Source organism: Microcaecilia unicolor, chromosome 2 (assembly GCF_901765095.1).
Source record: "Microcaecilia unicolor chromosome 2, aMicUni1.1, whole genome shotgun sequence".
NCBI classification, from domain to species: domain Eukaryota; kingdom Metazoa; phylum Chordata; class Amphibia; order Gymnophiona; family Siphonopidae; genus Microcaecilia; species Microcaecilia unicolor.
In genome coordinates, this window is record NC_044032.1 from 127,662,715 (window position 1) to 127,679,415 (window position 16,701).

Genomic DNA, 16,701 nt, shown 5'->3' on the forward strand with positions numbered 1-16,701 from the left:
ACTAGTGAGGTAATTAAATTTGCTGATGACACAAAGTTATTCAAAATCGTTAAATCGCGGGAGGATTGTGAAAAATTATAAGACTGGGCGTCTAAATGGCAGACGACGTTAAATGTGCAAAGTGATGCATGTGGGAAAGAGGAACCCGAATTATAGCTATGTCATGCAAGGTTCCACGTTAGGAGTCACAGACCAAGAAAGGGATCTAGGTGTCGTCGTTGATGATACACTGAAATCTTCTGCTGAGTGTGCTGCTGTGGCTAAGAAAGCAAATACGTTAGGTATTATTAGGAAAGGAATGGAAAACAAAAATGAGGATGTTATAATGCCTTTGTATTGCACCATGGTGCAACTGCACCTCGAATATTGTGTTCAATTCTGGTCGCCGTACCTCAAAAACAGATATTGTGGAATTAGAAAAGGTGCAGAGAAGGGCGACAAAAATGGGGATGGGATGACTTCCCTATGAGGAAAGGCTAAAGCAGCTAGGGATCTTCAGCTTGAAGAAAAGGCGGCTGAGGGGAGATATGATAGAGGTCTATAAAATAATGAGTGGAGTGGAACGGGTAGATGTGAAGCATCTGTTTACACTTTCCAAAAATACTAGGACTAGGGGGCATATGATGAAGCTACAATGTAGTAAATTTAAAACAATCAGAGAATATATTTCTTCACTCAACGTGAAATTAAACTCTGGAATTCGTTGCCACAGAATGTGGTAAAGGCTTAGCGGAGTTTAAAAAATGTTTGGACAGCTTCCTAAAGAAAAAGTCCATAGACCATTACTAAATGGACTTGGGGAAAATCCACTATTTCTGGAATAAGCAGTATAGAATGTTTTGTACTTTTTGGGGATCTTGCCAGGTATTTGTGACTTGGATTTGACACTGTTGGAAACAGGATGCTGGACTTGATGGACCTTTGGTCTTTTCCAGTATGGCAATACTTATGTATTTCCTGGACAGGGTGTAGATGAGACTTTGGGTAGTTTAAAATCAACTCTAGTAGCTCGAGCACTGGAATAATCCTCTGCATGGACGCCTGAGCACCGGCCTTCGCTACCAGTCTGTGCAGCGCTGCTGCGATTACTGCTAGACATTTTAGTAAAGGCTCTGGGAGCTGACGAGAGGCCAAAGGCCGCACATGGTACTGGAAGTGCTATGTTCCCAGCCGAAATTGTGGATACTTCCTGTGAGCTGGAAGCATCGGGATGCGTGTGTAAGCATCTTTCAAGTCCAGAGAAAACCCCCCCAATCATTTTCCTGAATCACGTAGAGAAGGGTGACCAGGAAAACAGTCCTGAACTTTTATTTGACAAGGAATTTGTTCAGGGCCCTTGGTTTATGATGAGGCGCCCCCTCCAGGTTTTCTTTTGCACAAGGAAGTACCTGAAACAGAATCCCCACCCTTCTTCCCCTGGTGGAATGGGCTCGACCACATGGGCCTTCAGAAGGGCTGAGAGTTCCTCTGCAAGTATTTGCTCATGCTGAGAGCTGAAGTAATGAGCTCTCGCTGGGCAATTTAGTGGTCTTTGTTGCCAATGCAGGTTGTAACCGAGATTGACAATTTGAAGAATCCATCGGTCTGAGGTTACAAGGGGCCACCTGTCGTGAAAAATCCTCAGCCTCCTCCCAACCGGCAAGTCAGGGCTGAGAGTTCCTCTGCAAGTACTTGCTCATGCTGAGAGCTGAAGTAATGAGCTCTCGCTGGGCAATTTAGTGGTCTTTGTTGCCAATGCAGGTCTTAACCGAGATTGACTATTTGAAGAATCCATCGGTCTGAGGTTACAAGGGGCCGCCTGTCGTGGTGGGAGGCCAGAAACAGCTGGCAGTGGCAATTGTGTGAGAGGAGGCAGAGAGATGAACAGGCTGGCCATGTTCACGGAGTGGGGGGGGGGGGGGGGGGGGGAAGGAGTTGGCTATATGTGTGTGGTGGTGGGGAAGACAAATATTCTGGTTGGAGGTGTGCGTTTAGGGCAGAAAGAGGTGGCAGTGTGCATTTGGGAAAGAGAATTTATGTTGATGTTAGCAAGATTACACTGGAATCAGAAATGTTTCTGTATGGTGAGTTTTAAGGGGGAAATTTTCTAGCTCTGCACCCATTGTTGGGGGAGGGCCAGGGGGTTCTATGGATGCAGAACTTATTTGGCTATAATACCTTATAGGGGAAACCTGTGTGCTGCTGAGGGCTATGCCTCTTTGCTTCACCTATCAAGGCAGTGCTGTCACACAGCTGACAGCATGCTTTGGGAAGGGAGACTGTAGGATTCTGGGACTGATTTACTGAGGTTTCTTTGCCCACAAATAGAAAAAGAGCCTTAATAAATCAGTTTGTAGAAGAGCTACTGTTGGTCTCCTTGCCCGCCCGCCCCCCCCCAAAAAAAAACAAAAACTGCAGACAGTATTGGAGGAATGGGGACGAAGAGGCAGAAAGTTCTCGATTGATGGGTCCTAGGTTTAATAAAAATATGTCAAGGCCTGTTGTAATAGGTGCTCTCAATAAAACAGTAGAATTAATGAGGCACACAAAAGGATGTCATCGTATGCTGCTGGGATGGAACAGCTACCTAGAGAACAAATTCAGTGTAGCTCTTTCTGCACACTCCTGTCACCTTTATCCCCTCAGTTTCAAAGCTCAGGGAATAATGCTCTCTGAGAGGCAACAGGGTTTGTGCACTTGACTAATCCTTTTGAAAGGCACAGGCAAACAAGGCATGTTCCTAAGGCCCAAAGGCTTAGGGGAGCACTATCAGATGTGCTCAGGACACAAGTGGCTAGGAGTACCATCTGTCCAAATTTTTTCAGCACTCTACGGAGTTATAAATAACTGTCCCAAAGCCAGAATGATTAAAAAGTATAAATTAACTGTCCAAAAACCAGAATGATTAAAATGTATCTAGACACTTGAGTTTCTCTCTCTCCACAGTTACCCCTCACAGTGTAGAGACAGTGGTGGGATCCAGTCAAAGATAAGGCTGCTCTAGCCATAGGATGGAGGGTCTCAGCTGCAAGCTCTGTGTTGGACATAGAGTTCTGCACGGGGCCTTGGAGCCAGCCAGTGGAATTAGTGAGTGTGTTGGTAGAAGGGGGATTTAACAGAAATGGGATTAAGTATGAGGGGTGTGCTGAATTTATTTACTGGCTAAGTTGAGAAAAAAAGTTGGCAGTAAATTCAAGAACTTTACATAATAGTGGGTAGACCTGGTGTGGGTGACTAAATGAACAGTGAGCAGCAGGACAGTGCCAGGAGAGAGAGCACGCATGTGTATGTATCTGAAGGATATGTGTGCATGTGTATGTACCTAAAGAATGACAGCATGATTGTGTATGACTGAAGAGCAAGAGAGCATGTGCATATGTTGATAATACAATTGTTCCAATGGATTATTTATAGATAATTTAAGTTCCTCCATATATAAAGAAAAACAGGAAAAAACTGTACAAGTGTACAAATGTTTACTGTGTACCATATATAACAAGTTATTCAACTTACACATAACAGTACAGTGAAGATTCACTGCAATCTACTTTGTTTAGGCATTATGTAGGATAGGAGAAGCTGTTGCACCTTGAAATGTGACAGATCTTCAGGGGGTATTTTCAAGTTGACTTAGGGGGTTTTTAGGGGGTTTAGGTGGTATAGTAAACAACTGTGAATATGCACCTAAGACTATGACTAATTTCATCAGTGCCTTCTGCTTCCTAGTATTAGGCTTTTGATTTCTAAGCTTGTCCTTTGCTGCACAGTAAGATTTTTTTTTTATATTTTCCAGATAATGTAATACATACCATACCCAATTTTAGCTTGGGTAAAACATTAAAAAGTGCTCTACTAGATATGTTTTTATTTTTTAAACAACTTTATGTATTACTTTGTTAATAAATGTACAAACAGTCATGCCCATATAATTTTCTGAATATCCTCAAGGGCTGAGACACAAAGTGAGACAGAGCTGACAGAAAAACAGGCTCAGAATTTTTTAATGTATTACATTTAAAGCCATGATTTTCTGCTGGCTGAAAATTGATCACCTGGTTCCAAGCCTAGGGATTGGCATAGTTACAGCCATTTTGCTGCCTTCTCACTGCTGCTGATAGTATGCATACCAAGAAGCTTCTTTTGGTGATCTCAATGTGCTGTTTCCTACACAGCCTAAGAGGTAACAGTGCACATCAGGAAACTTTGCCACTTTAGGTCTAATCTGTCTGTAATATTTCATATTTTATTAACAGTGCATTGCTCATCATTCCTCACATCAAACCCCACCCCACCCCCAATATAAAGATACTAGATAGAAGATGGATTTGAGAGAATCCACTGATCACTCAAATTCAAAATTCTAGACTAGCTCCACAAGGAAGTTTACTCATACTATCTATATCAAATTTTCATTCAATACTTAAATTCTGCAAGTCAAAATGTCTATATAGTTAAGCTGTTATTTGGCCTAGCCAAGATGAACGTAAGTTATAGATAGCAGCTGAATTTTATCACTTTCTGTATAAAACTTTAAAACTGGTCCTCGGCTTGTCCCAAGCTGAGTTAATTTTTACCTTTTGGCTACTTGAAATGGGCAAAATGTATGTTCCCCTGTGGTCCCAAATAAACTACATAAGTGGTTTAATTATCTGCCAAAATAACAACAAAAGCCCAGGAAACAAAAACCTGCCAAAACTTGGAAACAGGTTTACCTTCTAAAGTACATCATCAATAGTGTTACTAAATAAAATATACACTATACCATGGCTTGTGCTAGAGTCTTCTGTACTAGGTTTACACAGCGTTGATATACAGGCTCACAGTATGGAAGGAAGCCAGACTGCAAAGCAGTGGCAACCGAAGACAGGCACTGAAATGTAAAGGCAAAAGTTTTAGTAGTAGAATGTTTCTTGACATCAGAGTAAATGATCTCTACATTTTTATGTTGCACATCATGTAAGCATAGTATTTAATAGGCCAGACTACTAGCAATTACGCTGAAGAAATAGATTGAAGGTCTCTATTTTAGTTAGTCTCCGTTGCTTCTCACAATTTAGCAATTCTTATCTGCGGTAAGAGGCCCAAAGAGCTACAAGTGACATGAGTCACTTATTACTTTCTAAGCATTCTTTATATATTCCAAAACCTAAGACTAAAATCATTTTTGTTACATATAATCAACTGGAAGGGTATACCTTTGAAATTGCATTAAAAAGGGTTACCCATTATACTTTAAGACAGGGAAATAGAAAGGTTTCAAAGATGGGCAACCAAATTGATATGATGGAACACCTCACATATGAAAAAAGGCTTAAAGGTTAGGGCTATTCAGCTTGAAGAGATAAGGGAGGAGGATATGATAAAAGGTCAGAGAAACTTTTTCTTCACTCAACGTGTAATTAAACTTTGGAATTCATTGCCAGAGAAGGTGGTAAAGGCGGTTAGCTTAGCCGGGTTTAAAAAAGGTTTGTTCGGCTTCCTAAAGGAAAAGTCCATAGACCATTATTAAAATGGACTTGGGGAAAATCCACTGCTTATTTCTGGGATAAGCAGCATAAAATGTTTTGTACTTTTTTGGGATCTTGCCAGGTATTTATCTGAATTGGCCACTCTTGGAAACAGGATGCTGGGCTTGATGGACCTTCGGTCTGTCCCAGTAAGGCAATACTTATGTACAACATCGTGAGAAGAGAACTGGTTTAGCGCACATGGATTGTTTAGTCTTTGTACTCTTTGAAACAATAAGGGACACACTGAACTTATATGGTAATACTTAAAACAAATAAAGTATTTTTTCTCTCAAATAATTAAAACCTAAAATAAAATTACCTGGCTATTAATTATTCCTAGCCTTGACCACATCCTGCAACAACAAATTCTAGAGTGCAATTGTGCATGAACTGGAAAAATATTAAATCTGCTACCAGTTTCATCACCACTTAGAGCTAGTACTATTTAAGAGAGAGTAAACAACTGCGTCCTATGAACTTGATCCATATCCCTTGTGCAGCCTATCTTAAAGAAACTCACCTCATCTACTTTATAAACAGGATAGAAAGATTTTCTTCTGCCTTTGTAAGAGGTTAACTCAGACCAACAAGCTAATCACTCAGAGCATGATTTTTAACCAGCACATGAGCATCTTTTCACTGCTGCCATATCTCTTGATGACAACCAGAGCTGCACATAGTACTCAAGATGTGGTCACATTTATACAACCTACAACACTTAACTACCCAACTTCTTTCTTTAGAAGAACTTTATCAAATGCCTTCTGAAAACCCAGAACCACTATATATTGGCTGGCTCCTTCTTATTTATAACCTCAAGCAGTTCTCACAGATAAGTAATATACAATATCCTTTTGCTATATGCATACTTGATTTCTCCTTAGACCAACTTTTACAAAATGGCTCCAAGGCTGATCTGGGAAAGTGAATGATACATACCTGTAGCAGGTGTTCTCCGAGGACAGCAGGCTGATTGTTCTCACGACTGGGGTGACGTCCGCGGCAGCCCCCACCAACCGGAAAGAAGCTTCGCGGGACGGTCGGCACGCAGGGCACGCCCACCGCGCATGCGCGGCCGTCTTCCCGCCCGTGCGCGACCGCTCCCGCCAGTTGAATGACTAGCAAAAAGATGAAACACACAACTCCAAAGGGGAGGAGGGAGGGTAGGTGAGAACAATCAGCCTGCTGTCCTCGGAGAACACCTGCTACAGGTATGTATCATTCACTTTCTCCGAGGACAAGCAGGCTGCTTGTTCTCACGACTGGGGTATCCCTAGCTCTCAGGCTCACTCAAAACAAGAACCCAGGTCAATTGAACCTCGCAACGGCGAGGGTATAACAGAAATTGACCTACGAAGAACAACTAACTGAGAGTGCAGCCTGACCAGAATAAATTCGGGTCCTGGAGGGTGGAGTTGGATTTACACCCCAAACAGATTCTGCAGCACCGACTGCCCGAACCGACTGTCGCGTCGGGTATCCTGCTGGAGGCAGTAATGAGATGTGAATGTGTGGACAGATGACCACGTCGCAGCCTTGCAGATCTCTTCAATAGTGGCTGACTTCAAGTGGGCCACCGACGCTGCCATGGCTCTGACACTATGAGCCGTGACATGACCCTCAAGAGTCAGCCCAGCCTGGGCGTAAGTGAAGGAAATGCAATCTGCTAGCCAATTGGAGATGGTGCGTTTCCCGACAGCGACCCCTAGCCTGTTAGGGTCGAAAGAAATAAACAATTGGGCGGACTGTCTGTTGGGCTGTGTCCGCTCCAAGTAGAAGGCCAATGCTCTCTTGCAGTCCAATGTGTGCAACTGACGTTCAGCAGGGCGGGTATGCGGCCTGGGGAAGAATGTTGGCAAGACAATTGACTGGTTAAGATGGAACTCCGACACCACCTTCGGCAGGAACTTTGGGTGGGTGCGGAGCACTACTCTGTTGTGATGAAATTTGGTATATGGAGCATGAGCTACCAGGGCTTGAAGCTCACTGACCCTACGAGCTGAAGTAACTGCCACCAAGAAAATGACCTTCCAGGTCAAGTACTTCAGATGGCAGGTATTCAGTGGCTCAAAAGGAGGTTTCATCAACTGGGTGAGGACGACGTTGAGATCCCATGACACAGTAGGAGGCTTGATAGGGGGCTTAGACAAAAGCAAGCCTCTCATGAATCGAACGACTAAAGGCTCTCCAGAGATGGCTTTACCTTCCACACGATAATGGTAAGCACTAATCGCACTAAGGTGATTCCTTACTGAGTTGGTCTTGAGGCCAGACTCTGATAAGTGCAGAAGGTATTCAAGCAGGTTCTGTGTAGGGCAAGAACGAGGTTCTAGGGCCTTGCTCTCACACCACACGACAAACCTCCTCCACTTGAAAAAGTAACTCTTTTTAGTGGAATCCTTCCTAGAGGCAAGCAAGACCCGGGAGACACCCTCAGACAGACCCAACGCAGTGAAGTCTACGCCCTCAACATCCAGGCCGTGAGAGCCAGGGACTGAAGGTTGGGGTGCAGCAACGCTCCGTCGTTCTGCGAGATGAGAGTCGGAAAACACTCCAATCTCCACGGTTCCTCGGAGGACAACTCCAGAAGAAGAGGGAACCAGATCTGACGGGGCCAAAAGGGCGCAATCAGAATCATGGTGCCGCGGTCTTGCTTGAGCTTCAGTAAGGTCTTCCCCACCAAAGGTATGGGAGGATAAGCATACAGGAGGCCGGTCCCCCAATGGAGGAGAAAAGCATCCGACGCTAGCCTGCCGTGTGCCTGAAGTCTGGAACAGAACAGAGGCAGCTTGTGGTTGGTCTGAGAGGCGAAAAGGTCCACCGAGGGGGTGCCCCACTCTCGGAAGATCTTGCGTACCACTCTGGCATGGAGCGACCACTCGTGCGGTTGCATGACTCTGCTCAGTCTGTCGGCCAGACTGTTGTTTACGCCTGCCAGGTACGTGGCTTGGAGGAGCATGCCGAACCGACACGCCCAACGCCACATCCCGACGGCCTCCTGACACAGGGGGCGAGATCCGGTGCCCCCCTGCTTGTTGACGTAATACATTGCAACCTGATTGTCTGTCCGAATTTGGATAATTTGGCAGGACAGCCGATCTCTGAAAGCCTTCAGTGCGTTCCAGATCGCTCGGAGCTCCAGGAGGTTGATCTGCAGATCCTTTTCCTGGAGGGACCACAGACCCTGGGTGTGAAGCCCATCGACATGAGCTCCCCACCCCAGGCGAGAGGCATCCGTCGTCAACACTTTCGAGGGCTGTGGAATTTGAAATGGACGTCCCAGTATCAGATTGGTCCGGATGGTCCACCAGAGCAGTGAAGTGCGGCAACTGGTGGAGAGGCGGATGACATCTTCTAGATTCCCGGTGGCTTGGAACCACTGGGAAGCTAGGGTCCATTGAGCAGATCTCATGTGAAGACGAGCCATGGGAGTCACATGAACTGTGGAGGCCATATGACCCAGAAGTCTCAACATCTGCCGAGCTGTGATCTGCTGAGACGCTCTGGCCTGCGAAGCCAGGGCCAGGAGATTGGTGGCCCTCGCTTCGGGAAGGTAGGCCTGAGCCGTCTGGGTATTCAGCAGCGCTCCTATGAATTCCAGAGACTGGGTTGGCTGGAGATGGGACTTTGGGTAATTTATCACAAACCCCAGCAGCTCCAGAAGTTGAATAGTGCACTGCATGGACCGGAGGGCTCCTGCCTCCGAGGTGTTCTTGACCAGCCAATCGTCGAGATATGGGAACACGTGCACTCCCAGCTTGCGTAGGTAGGCCGCTACCACCACGAGGCACTTGGTAAACACTCGTGGGGCAGAGGCGAGCCCAAAGGGCAGCACACAATACTGAAAGTGCCGTGCGCCCAGGCGGAATCTGAGATACTGTCTGTGAGCTGGCAGTATCGGTATGTGAGTATAAGCGTCCTTTAAATCCAGGGAACATAGCCAATCGTTTTTCTGAATCATTGGCAGAAGGGTGCCCAAGGAAAGCATCCTGAACTTTTCTTTGACCAGGAATTTGTTCAGGCCTCTCAGGTCTAGGATGGGACGTATCCCCCCTGTTTTCTTTTCCACAAGGAAGTATCTGGAATAGAATCCCTGCCCTTCCTGCCCGGGTGGTACGGGCTCGACCGCATTGGCGCTGAGAAGGGCGGAGAGTTCCTCTGCAAGTACCTGCTTGTGATGGGAGCTGAAAGACTGAGCTCCCGGAGGACAATTTGGAGGCAGGGAGGCCAAATTCAGGGCGTATCCGCACCGCACTATTTGGAGAACCCACTGGTCGGAGGTTATGAGAGGCCACCTTTGGTGAAAAAATTTTAACCTCCCTCCGACCGGCAGATCGTCCGGTACGGACACTTGTAGGGCGGCTATGTTCCCGTGGATCCAGTCAAAAGCCCGTCCCCGGCTTTTGCTGTGGAGGCGCAGGGGGCTGCTTAGGCGCACGCTGTTGACGAGAACGAGCGCGCTGGGGCTGTCCCTGTGCCTGACGAGGCCTTCGGGCCGGCTGGTTGTACCTACGCTTCGCAAAAGAATAGGGTGCAGCCTGCCGGGCCCGGGAAAAACGTCCACCTGTGGAGGTGGATGCTGAAGGCGCCCGGTGGGAGAGCTTGTCGAGAGCGGTTTCCCGCTGATGCAGTTGGTCCACCATCTGCTCGACCTTCTCACCAAAAATGTTATCCCCCCGGCAAGGGACGTCGGCCAGTCTCTGCTGGGTGCGGTTGTCCAGGTCAGAGGCACGCAGCCATGAGAGCCTGCGCATCACTATACCTTGGGCCGCAGCACGAGATGCCACGTCACAGGTGTCATAGATACCCCTGGACAGGAACTTTCTGCACGCCTTCAGCTGCCTGACCACCTCCTGATAAGGCCTGGACTGCTCCGGCGGGAGCTTCTCGACCAGGTCCGCCAGTTGTTGCACATAGGTCCGCATGTGGATGCTCATATAGAGCAGGTACGATTGGATGCGGGTCACGAGCATGGAGGATTGGTAGGCCTTCCTCCCAAACGAGTCCAGAGTGCGAGACTCCCGCCCCGGGGGCGCCGAGGCGGTATCCCTCGAACTCCGTGCCCTCTTGAGAGCAGAATCCACGACCGCTGAGTCATGGGGCAATTGGGGCCGCATTAGCTCTGGGTCAGAGTGGATCCTGTACTGGGACTCTGCTTTCTTGGGAATGGTGGGGTTAGTTAATGGTCGCACCCAGTTCCGAAGCAGCGTCTCCTTAAGGACATTGTGCAGCGGCACCGTGGAGGACTCTCTAGGTGGTGATGGATAGTCGAGGACCTCGAGCATCTCGGCCCTTGGCTCTTCCACAGAGACCACGGGGAAGGGAATGCTAATAGACATATCCCGCACAAAGGAGGCAAAGGAGAGACTCTCAGGAGGTGAGAGTTTCCTCTCCGGTGAAGGCGTGGGGTCCGAGGGAAGGCCCGTAGACTCCTCTGAGGAGATATATCTAGGGTCCTCCTCTTCCCCCCACGAGTCCTCATCCTCGGTGTCGGACATAAGCTCATGCAGCTGAGTCCTAAACCGGGCCCGGCTCGACGTCGAGGCACCAGGGTCTCGGTGTCGTCGAGCGGTGGACTCCCGCGCCGGCGGGGATGGAGCTCCCTCCATCGACGTCGACTCCACCTGCGTGGCGGTCGAGACCGGCACCGCAAGCGGCGGCGGTGTCGACGGCCCCGGCGCCGGGCTAGAGCTCGCCGGTGCCACAGTCATCGGCCCTGGCGCATCAGCCCTTCCAGGATCCCCGGAAGGATGGCTCTGAGGCACTCGTCCAGGCCCGCTGCCGGGAAAGGCGGTGGGGCCGGTAGGGGTGTCGGTGCCAGAAGCTGCTGGGGGCCAGGAGACGGCACCGAGGTGCCGGAACCCCGACGCGTCGGTACCTCCACAACCGACGGAGACCTCTCCTCTCGACGATGACGCTTCGGCGTCGCCTCCTCTCCGATATCCGGATGCACCGAGGGCGACCGGTGACGACGCTTCTTATCTTTCTTACGATGCCCGTCACCGGCGCCGGAGGGCATGGAGGAGGAGGAGGTCGATCCCCCTCGGTCTCGAGGTACCGGGTCAGACAGGGTTCGGTCCCGTGGCCCACGAGTTGAGGGAGTGACCAGGGCCGACTGCCCACGCGGCCTCTCACCCCCACTCTCACCGGAGGACCGGCGGGCCGACGGGACCTGTTCTCCTGGGGTCGCTGCCATCGGTGCCGATGTCTCGGGCATCGATACCGGTACCGAAGGACCGGGCGTCGATACCGATGCCTTCGAGGTCGACGTCGAGGGGCCGGCGCAAGTTCCAAAAAGACGGTCCCGCAGAACTTGCCTCGCAACCTGAGTCCGTTTCCGGAGACCGAGACACAGAGAACACGACTTGATATTGTGCTCCGGCCCGAGGCACTGGAGGCACCAAGCGTGGGTGTCGGTCTGCGAGATCGGCCGGCCGCAGCGACCACACTTTTTAAATCCACTCGGGACCTTCGAGGACATCGACGGAAAAATCGCGTCGGCGAAGTCAAAGTCGTCAATGGTGGCTGAAATCACACCACGAAAAGGAAAACGACCGTGCGGCCACTAGGCCGCAACGCGGCGTCCCCGCTGGAAGCGAGGGAAAAAGGGAGCGCGTGCTGCACACGCGCAAGGTTTCTTTTCTTTTTTTTTTTTCAAAAAAGAAACCGGACGGTAACTATTACCGAAATAACAAGAAAAAAAAACACGATCGGCGTAAACGCGATCGAAAATCCGGCGGCTGAATCAGAGAGAGCGGCGAGGCACGACTCTCTCCAGACGCGGAAAAAAAGGAACTGGCGGGAGCGGTCGCGCACGGGCGGGAAGACGGCCGCGCATGCGCGGTGGGCGTGCCCTGCGTGCCGACCGTCCCGCGAAGCTTCTTTCCGGTTGGTGGGGGCTGCCGCGGACGTCACCCCAGTCGTGAGAACAAGCAGCCTGCTTGTCCTCGGAGAAACTACAGAACCATGAGCTGACATTAGTAAAGGGAAAGGGGTTAAAAGGCAGAAGTTATATTAAAAAAAAAACTGCACAAAAAAAATCACAGACATGGCACAATGGGAACGAATCAGCACAGGTTTAGCAAAGTGAAGTCTTGCCATATTTTATTAGATTCTTTTTTGGAGATGTACACCAATATATGGACAAGGTAATGTGGCAGATACTGTGTGTATGGATTTTCAGAAGGCACTTGACAAAGACTCTCACAAGAGGCTTTTCAGTAGATTAAAGTAGTAAGACTGGAGACAGTGCACCAACATGAATAGATAGGAAACAGAAAGACTAAATAGTCAGTTTTCCAAATGGAAGGGGTATTGAAAGGCGTGCCCAAGGATCTGCACTGGGACCTGTATGTTTAAGGTTCAAAAATAATCTGGAAAAAGGAGCTAGGAGATGATCAAGTTTGTGGATGAGACAAAATTATTCAAAATCAGTACAACAGCAGGGAACTGAGGAATTGCAGAATGATCTTTTGAGACTAGAAGACTGGGCCTCAAAATGGAAGATTAACTTTTTCGTTACAAAGTGATGCACAAAGGGAAAAACGATCTCAACCACAGGTACAAAATGCTATATTCTGCATTAGGGGTCGCCATCCAAGAAATATTCTGAAATCATTGAGGATACTGTACTGAGATATGGATTTATTATTTTAAATCTGCCTTTGTCCAAGGAGGCTTATTAAAAGTACACACATACACACAAAATCATGTAAACACATACCAGCCCAGTGTGCTGTGGCTGCTGAAAAAAGCAAATAGAAAGTTATGGATTATTTGAAAGGGATTGGAAAACAAGGCAGAGAATATCCATCCCTCTGCAATATGTCTAAAGTGCAATTGAACCATGAGCACTGTATATTGTCCTTCTCATATCAAAAAGGATGTAGAACTAGAAACAATTCAGAGGAGAGTGACAAAAAGGGGGGGGGGGGGGGGGGAAATGAAGCACCTTCCCTTATGAAGACAGGAAAAACAGTTTAGAGATCTTCAGTTTAGAAAACTTACAAATGAGAATGGACATAAGAAGTTTATGAAAGAGTGATGTGAAACAGTTAAACTGAAAACAATCATCCCTGAAACTAATCACCAGCATACTGAAAACAAAATCATAGAAAGATTTTCCCACACATAAGAAAAGCCATACTGAGTCAGGCCAAGGTCCATCAAGCCCAGCTTCCTGCCTCAGACTGGTCAATCCAAGGTGCAAATATCCAGCAGATCCTGAAGGTAAAATTATGTATCATACCTGATAATTTTCTTTCCATTAATCATAGCTGATCAATCCATAGACTGGTGGGTTGTGTCCATCTACCAGCAGGTGGAGATAGAGAGCAATCCTTTTGCCTCCCTATATGTGGTCATGTGCTGCCGGAAACTCCTCAGTATGTCGATATCAAAGCTCCATCCGCAGGACTCAGCACTTAGAGAATTACACCCACAAAGGGACACTCTGCCCAGCTCATCACCGCTGAAACGGGGGAGGGGAATTAACCCAGCTCGTTCCCACACAAGTGGGGGAGGGGAATCCGTCCAGCTCATCCCCGCGGAGCGGGGGAGGGACACCACACCCGCCGATGCGGGGGGATCTGGCTTATCCTGCAACCGCAACCGCGGGAGGAGCTGACTGACCATAACACTGCCGAAGCGGGAGGGGTACAAAGCTGCCCTACAGCCGCACGAAGCGGGAGGGAGCGCCGGCACAATTTAGGTCTCAATCCAGCCCCGTAAAACGGAGGGGAGAGGAATGCAGCAGCTCACTGTAACACAAAATCGTCTCAACTCCTGAAGAATCCAATTGAAAAAACTTGAACACGAAGCCCTCCTGAACAGGAACTGAAGACTAAACTTGAACCTGAAATGCAACCAGAATAAAAACAGTACAGATATCTGGGAGGGGCTATGGATTGATCAGCTATGATTAATGGAAAGAAAATTAACAGGTATGATACATAATTTTACCTTCCATATCATCATGCTGATCAATCCATAGACTGGTGGGATGTACCGAAGCAGTACTCACCCAGGGCAGGACATAGAAATCCCTGACCGCAAGACTGAAGCTCCAAACCGGGCCTCCACCCGAGCAGCCACAGTCAAGCGGTAATGTCTGGAGAAGGTATAAGCCGATGCCCAAGTTGCCGCCTTGCAAATCTCTTCCAAGGAGACGGACCCGGCCTCCGCCATCGAGGCCACCTGAGCTCTAGTGGAGTGAGCCTTCAGCCGGATAGGCGGCACGTTCCCCGCGGTCACATAAGCCGCTGCAATGGCTTCCTTCACCCATCTTGCCACTGTAGGCTTAGCAGCCTGCAGACCCTTACGAGGACCTGCAAACAGGACAAACAGATGATCCGACTTCCGGAAATCATTGGTCACTTCCAAGTATCTGATGATGACTTGTCTCACATCTAGATATTTGAGAGCAGAGTACTCCTCTGGGTAGTCCTCCCTACGAAAGGATGGGAGACAGAGCTGCTGATTCACATGGAAGCGAGAAACAATCTTGGGCAGGAAGGAAGGCACTGTGCGAATAGACACTCCTGCCTCAGTGAACTGCAGAAAGGGCTCTCGACATGATAGCGCCTGGAGCTCGGAAACTCTTCTGGCTGAAGTGATAGCCACCAAAAAGACTGCTTTCAACGTCAGGTCTTTCAGAGATGCCCTCGACAAGGGTTCAAAAGGCGGCTTCTGCAAGGCTCTTAGCACCAGATTGAGATTCCATGCAGGTACCACTGAGTGCAGAGGAGGGCGCAGGTGATTAACTCCCTTGAGAAAGCGCACCACATCTGGCTGCGAAGCCAGGGAAGCACCCTTCAGGCGGCCCCTGAAGCAAGCCAGAGCCGCTACCAGGAACGCCAACACTGAAGAAATTGGAGCAGTGAAGGGAGAAAGGGAGCCTGCCTCACACCACGATGCAAAGGTACGCCAAACCCTGGCGTAAGCAGTAGAAGTAGAGCGCTTCCTCGCTCTCAGCATAGTGGTGATGACCTTGTCTGAGAAGCCTTTCTTCCTCAGACGCTTCCGCTCAATAGCCAGGCCGTAAGACCAAAGGGGGAGGGATCCTCCATCACCATGGGACCCTGAAGCAACAGGCCCTGCTCCGCTGGCAGTCGCAGAGGTCCGTCCACTGAGAGCCTGATCAAGTCCGCATACCAGGGACGTCTGGGCCAATCCGGACCCACCAGGATTACCCGGCCCGGATGCTTTGCCACCCGGTCTAGCACCCTGCCCAACATGGGCCAGGGCGGGAACACATAGAGAAGCTCCTGTGTCGGCCACTGTTGGAGAACAGCATCTACTCCCAGAGATCGAGGGTCCCGTCCTCTGCTGAAAAAGCGCGGCACTTGGCCGATGACGCCATCAGATCTAGGCTCAGCTGGCCCCAGCGCTTCGTGATGTCCAAGAACGCCTGAGCCGATAGCTGCCACTCTCCGGGATCCAAGGTATGGCGACTGAGAAAGTCCGCCTTGACATTCATGACTCCAGCAATGTGGGCCGCCGACAGCTGTTCCATGTTCGCTTCCGCCCACTGGCATAGATTCATGGCCTCCTTGGCTAGAGGGGCGCTCTTGGTACCTCCCTGGCGATTGACATAGGCCACAGCCGTGGCATTGTCCGACAGGACCCGTACTGGCTTCAACGCCAGTACCGGGAGAAACTCCAAAAGCGCCAACCGAATGGCTCTGAGTTCCAGGAGGTTGATAGACCACTTTGCCTCTGCAGGAGAGACCAGAGCCCCTGCGCTGTCCTTCCCAAGCAATGGGCTCCCCAGCCCGTCAAAGAGGCGTCCGTCATGACGACAACCTACTCCGGGGTCAAAAGAGGCATCCCTGCGGACAACTTGTCTGTCCTCAGCCACCAGCTCAGCACCTTGCGCACCGCTAGGTCCACGGGAAGGCGCATAGCTTAATCCTCCAACACTGGAGTCCTGCGCTGCAGCAGAGAGAGTTGTAGTGGTCTCATATGAGCCCTGGCCCAGGGCACTACTTCCACCGTGGCCGTCATAGAGCCCAACAGCTGCACATAGTCCCAAGCCCGAAGCGGAGAGGCTATTAGGAACTGGTCCACCTGAGCCTGAAAGCTTGACAATTCGATTGTCCGGCAGGAACACTCTGCCCACTTGGGTGTCGAAACGAACTCCCAGATATTCCAGGGACTGAGTCGGGCGCAGCTGGCTTTTCTCCCAGTTGATGATCCACCCCAGGGAGCTCAG

The 16,701-nt window shown here is 49.4% G+C and overlaps 1 protein-coding gene across 2 annotated transcripts in view; it reads right to left on the bottom strand.

Moving 5' to 3' along the window:
* The window catches only part of TNPO1 (transportin 1), a 541,716-nt gene that overhangs the window by 168,578 nt on the left and 356,437 nt on the right, over positions 1 to 16,701 (bottom strand). For both annotated transcript variants that reach the window (XM_030193299.1, XM_030193300.1), the window contains exon 16: positions 4,742 to 4,849. In XM_030193299.1, the coding sequence (XP_030049159.1) occupies positions 4,742 to 4,849 (108 nt within the window). The remainder of the gene's footprint in view (positions 1 to 4,741; positions 4,850 to 16,701) is intronic.